This window comes from Nelumbo nucifera, chromosome 8 (assembly GCF_055504915.1).
Source record: "Nelumbo nucifera cultivar China Antique chromosome 8, China Antique-T2T, whole genome shotgun sequence".
NCBI lineage: Eukaryota > Viridiplantae > Streptophyta > Magnoliopsida > Proteales > Nelumbonaceae > Nelumbo > Nelumbo nucifera.
The window spans coordinates 9,364,533-9,370,532 of NC_142656.1; the positions used below are offsets into that span (position 1 = coordinate 9,364,533).

Here is a 6,000-nt window from a genome sequence, read left to right on the forward strand (position 1 = left end):
ACTAATATGAGATGCAAGGAACAGGAGGTTGCATGAGGATGTCTCTACAGATCCCATATCAGTTATTAGAGAAATAGGAGAGGATCAATATTGCCAGTACACAGATTGATGATCCTTTATGTAATTCATTAATCAGACTAGTTCATATGTTGTTATGAGAGGAGATTGCAGCAGCAGGTCATATGGTTAAGGCAAAACAACCCTAGGATGCTGAATGGGAGGCAATTATTTTGGGCCTTCAGGAAGCATGGAGAAGAAATATTAAGGCTATGTTTGGTTTGAAGGAAAAGGTAGGGAAAGGAAGGGAAAGACTGGGAAACCTGTATAAGGTTTCCCTACCTTTTCCTTCAAACCAAACATAGCCTAAAGATCTGGTTATTCATTGCAATGCTCTATCTATTGTGAATATTATGAACAATGCTTCTTCCATTTGTAACTGGTCAAAAAAATATGTTTAGAAAGATTCACTGGTGTAACTGCTAGTCTTTTGATGGCTCTAAAATCATGTGAGAAGGGAGTGAGTAGAGCTTCTATATCAGATTCCTGTAAGTTTATTAATATAAGCTTGTAGGAATAAGTCTAAAAAATTGTGACAATTGAGTTTTTTTTTTTTTAACTTTAAAACATATGGTAAGGGCACTTTGGTAATTATAGGCCAAATAAAATAAGATTAAAATGAAAAGCTAACGGAGCATATAGAGTTCCTAGTAATCAATGCAACAAGTTCATTATTCTCTTTTCATTGTTAGCCAAATTAAATAGTTTTTTTTCTTACTATTTTACACTTTTTGGTGACTAGAAATCTAGCATCTCAAGTTTGCAGGGGTGCAACTTGGGGTGGGTTTTTGTCAAAATTTGAATGGGCTCAGACCAAAGCACTGTATAATGTTAACTTGGGCCAACCCGAGCTGCACCCGTACAAGGTTGCAATTTTTCTATTTTTGGCTAACTTTTAATTTTTTTCCCTATTTTCTGCATAATATTTTCCTCTTAATTTTCTTCTTAATGGATATATTTTCTTTAATGGTTTTTTTTTTTATGTATGATTTGCCCCTAAGTTGTATCATTTTCTTCTAAAATGTTGAATAAACAAGAAATCTAGTATCAATTATATGGATGATTCTCAAACTTTTTGAGTATGGGAAATTTTAACAACGTAAAGTATATGATTGCTCATTTGAACAATTTGAAAAAGCCGTCCAAATTTGATGTGATTATATTAAATAATGAATACAAAATCCAACTTTTGAATATCGTTTACATCCCTAGCTCTGTGCATTGTGAATTATACTATAGACAGAGTTTGGCAAGATAGCAAGCAGAAGTAACCTTATGACGTTGCCCCTAGTTGAGACTTGAGACCCATACCAACTACCAAGGATGGCCGTTTTTGTTCCAACATACGTCAATATGATGAATTAGCCTTCAACACTAATAAATAGACCTCCAGCCCGTCCACTTTGTAAATTCAAATACGTGGCCTGAATCTGATACACCACCACTGGTCCTTCGCCTTGTTAGTTGCCTCTTGCTGTGTCACCTCATGACCTACACTGCTACGCTACACGTTCCGGCCCTGTTTAATAGTGGTGCAACTTGGATGGGCCTAAGTTTACATTGTCCACTGGTTTGATTAGACCCTATGGGCCGGGACGGGACCCATTTAAATTTTGACAAAAGTCCAATTCCTGCCTGCCCAAATTGCACCCCTGCGAGGTGTGGACTGCGAACTTAATTACAATTTACAATGTCTCACACACATTCACAATGACACAAACCACTGCACGCGAATCCGAGAGAGTTGGGTCGCCGGCATCCCATCACATGTATAAAGTATTCCTTTTTTGTTTCTCTGTGCTGCCGGCATCTGACTCCCACACTTCATTTTCTGTGAAGGGTTTCAGGCATTCAGCTACAAAATACCAAGTAGAATTGTAGAATATTAAACATAAATTCAATATAGGAGTATAGGACAAAACACGAAAAAGAAGAAAAAAAAAGATGGTCTCTCTCTCTCCTCTACTCTACGTCTGTCGTCTGCCTATGTATGCCAAAAGAACAAAAGTCCATCAACGTTCATCAGCGCCCGTCCTCCGTCAGATCCAGCCGTCCATTCTCTTGAAGCACCTTTAGAATCTGGGCCCCCTTCCTCCTCGCCCTTGCGCTGCACTCTCCCTGTAGCGCTAGCACCACTGCTCGACCAACCTCTTCCGGCGGAGCAACCCCCTCCTCGCCACCCCCTCCAAAAATCACTGCCAGAACACTTATCCCATGCTCTTTCCCTCTTCCCGCCATCTTCGTTACCATCTCTACCAGCATTGGAACGGCCAAGGCGTGGGCCCTCAGCTCCGAAGCTCCCTCTGGGACCGTACATAGCAATTCCAGCGCAGCTAGCGCCCGCTCTGCCGCCGATCCTTCTAGCTCCGCCACTGTCTCCACCACCTCTGCAACTGCTCCCGCCTCCACGGCGACGTGACGATTGCATTCTGCCAGGCATAATGCCAGCAGAACTTTTGTTGCAGGCTTGGCACCTGCCGGATCTTTCAGAAATCTTACCACCCCACTCATTACCGACGGCGGGCAGGTGGGGTCTCGGCTTCCATCAGCCGGCGGATTCGGCACAAGAGAACGTTCAAGCAGGTGAAGAGCTGAAAGCCGAGCACTGTCAGAGCCGGTGCTGAACTGAAGTTCCGCCACGTGGAAGAGCTCTTCGAGGTTGGAGACCAGTGGCAGAGGTGTGTCGGTCTCCGGTAAGGCTTTGGGTAATTGGGCAGACGTGGATTCCAGAGGTGCGTCCAACTCGGCTGATGCGTAATGATGTACGACCGGGGATTGTGGCAACGGGAATCGCCATTGTGTAAAGCTTTGGGAGGTAGAAGACGAAGACGACTCAGACTCCGGATGAGGCCGGGACGGTGGTGTGGAAAGTTGAGGCGGAGGCGGAGGAGGAGGAAGAGGAGGTGGGGGTGTGTCAGAAGCCGGTTCAGGGAGGGTTGGGGTCTGAGTAGTAGTGGGGCTAAGTACTGTTTGAGTGCAGTAGCTAAAGATACCACAAGAGAAGAGTGGACGAGGTGGGCTTTTGAGCTTGGGGTGATGGGTTTTCATGGTGTAGCTAGAGATAGGGAGCCAAATTCTGGGCTCTGGTGAAGTTGCTGAGCCTCAGACTCGATCAATCGAAAAAGAGCTGGGGAAAGTCTCTATCAGTGGACTGAAAAGGATTCGTATGAATTTATTTTCTTCTATATATCGATCCATCCATCTATAATCTATTCTAGCTAATATCTATGTGGGAGGCAGGAAAAGAGAGGAGTAGAAGAAAAACAAAAGCAGTGTAGTCCAAGCAGTCAAACATGGTGGAAGGACTAAGGAGCTGGCTTGGCTGGGGCGATATCTATCTCTATCTATCAGTGTGCATGCAGATGGAGAGCAGCTGCTGCTACTAGTAACAAATGAAACGCCACTACTCACTAGACGTGAGCAGAGCAGGAGAAACAGTGCAGAATGCAGATGGACATGGATCCAAACCCAAAAAAAAATGAAGAGAGGGATTCAGAGTGGAACGTGCCCGTCTAGAAGTACATGGGGCCGGGGAAATTGTAATTGATTCATGGTCCCACTCCACTTACTGAATGACAAATTGACAATGACAATTCCTTCCGTGAGCCCTCATCTCTCGTCTGGGCGTGTGTGTGTTGTTTTTATTATTTTCATGGTAGCTAAATAGGCAAACCACCGGCTTCGATTATTTCTCCATTCTTGGGTTATTGAGGAAAATGTTGATCAAATGGTCAAACTGACTAGCGCTGCTGTCCGATTAGCAGCTGACGGGCTGAAGGCTGATGATACCCCCCATGCACATGCACCATGCATGTAGCTAGGAGGGGGTCAACTGGTCAAGGATCGATTTTGTTGATGATGAATGAATTTGATCGTGATTAGACCTGTTCATAGGCCGGGCCGGATTTTTATTCTTTATAAACAAAATTTTGTTAGGCCCAAGCCCGAGTCTGGCCCTAATAAAATACCCGAAGCCTGGGCCCGACCCCGAAGCCCAATCTAACAAAAAGATAGATTGGTGTTTGTGTCTGTGTCTATATTCGTCGCCGACCAAACAATAAGAGAGGAATAGAACAAAAGGGCAAAGAGAAAGGACTCGTTGCCGGTGCCTGAGTTCACGTCTGATAAATGAACTGAGCTGAAATTCTGAGAGTGAGAAGGAGAAATGAGAAGAGGAACAACTGAACAATGAAGAGAGAGAGAGAGAGAGAGAGAGAGAGAGGACTCACCAGTCACCGCTGGAGTTTATTGGTTGCGTTGGTTTTGTCTTTCTGAGAATGTTTGTGAGACTATGATTGAAAAGGGAGTTTGTTCGGCTAAGAAAAGGATATGAGTGATAAGAGAGGGATTAATATTTAGGGTTAGGGTTTAACTTATACAAAAGTTAAGCCGGGCCGGGCATTTTTAACAAATTCCGAGCCTGGCCTGTAAAATAGTCAGGCTCAGGCTTTTAAGCCTGAAGTCAAGCCCACAGACTAAAATACATGCTCAAGCCCGTCCGAGGGCCGGGTCAGCCCATCGGACCACCCGGCCCTTGAAATAGCAAGTAGCTAACCTTTGTATCTAAAGCTCGAATTATGCTACTCATCCCCATATTTGATTTTTGGGCTCCCTCTCTTTCTCACTCTCACTCTAGGGATCCTTTTCTAACTCCACGTCAGCAGTCAGCCTTTATATACATTAATTATTCCATTCTTTTGCCATGTCACTCTCTCTTTCACACACACAGGGAGAGAGAGAGTGTGTGTACTGAATCAAATCAATAATTGGGACGAGCTCAGATAACAGGACAGACAAATATTACAGCAATAAACGACGTAGAGCACTCTCTCTCTCTCTAGAGTCTAGACATCTTTGTCACACTTCAATTAAGATGTGTGTAGCCCCACCACGTTGAAGTAGGTTTGTCAACTACAGTAGTTGCTGCATGGTGGCTCGACTTCAGAGGGAAAAGAGAAGATGAACATGGCAGCAGATGCGATCAGGCATGGACGGTAAGTGGTCAATTAGCTCAAGCTGTGCCCTTCAGCTTTTTCAGCACAGCTGAAGCTATTTGTCGATTCCTTTCATTTTGCATGCATGTCACAACTAATTAATGGAGACTTTAAAGAGTTAGGCGTGTGTTGATGTTGTTGTTAGATATTCTGCTTCCTTTCTTATTTCTTCTTTCCTTTAAAAAAATAAAAAATTGTAAACAGAACGAAAGAGGAAGGACCCCAAAGAGTTTTGATCATGCAGGCTGGATTAACGGTTATTTTGGGACCTTTAATTCGTTCCTAATGAAACAGTATTCAGTCAGAGCAAAGTCTATTCGAATAGCCATCATAGTCTTGCATTATAGAAATATTCCCGATGCAAGGCTATAAAGACTGTTCGAACAGTGTTCAAACGGACCCTGCTCTGACTGAAGCCGATCTCCTTCCTCCATTAGATGTTATGGATCAGTTGGCCCAACATGCATGCAATGAACAGAATTAAAATGGACCTAATTCCCTGGGCTTACCTACTTGCGTCAAAAAATTAAAGTAGTCGGGCTGATTTGGTCCTGCCATAAATCCAGTCTCATAGACCTAATCTACATTAATAAAGTTAATATGTATGTATAGAAGACGAATAAAAAGCCTAAAATCTGAAATTACAGCCACCTCTTAAACTACTAGTGGCCTCTCCAATAAATCATATCCTGCCCATAAATATAACATCAATTCACAGTCAGAATTCAGTCCACCCCTAAAACTCTTAGCTCCACCGTAGGGGTGGACTGAACGGTTAAAACCCCTTTTTCTATTATTACGGATTACCAATTAACAGCAGCAAATTTTGCTTCTACATTTGCTACCTTAATTAGTTGATAAACTTGGAGATGGTAGTCTCCATTTAATCGGTCACCTTTACATTCCTGGTTAGACTTCATCATTTCTGGTGTGATTTACATTTTTTTTT

At 43.2% G+C, this 6,000-nt stretch overlaps 1 protein-coding gene across 1 annotated transcript; it reads right to left on the minus strand.

Moving 5' to 3' along the window:
• Positions 1-1,932: 1,932 nt before the first annotated feature.
• LOC104592128 (ARM repeat superfamily protein) lies at positions 1,933-3,661 on the minus strand. Its single transcript, XM_010251333.3, has one exon. It carries the CDS (start codon positions 3,103-3,105, stop codon positions 2,080-2,082), a length of 1,026 nt encoding a protein of 341 aa, XP_010249635.1. The 5' UTR covers positions 3,106-3,661; the 3' UTR covers positions 1,933-2,079.
• Between the last annotated feature and the right edge of the window lie 2,339 nt (positions 3,662-6,000).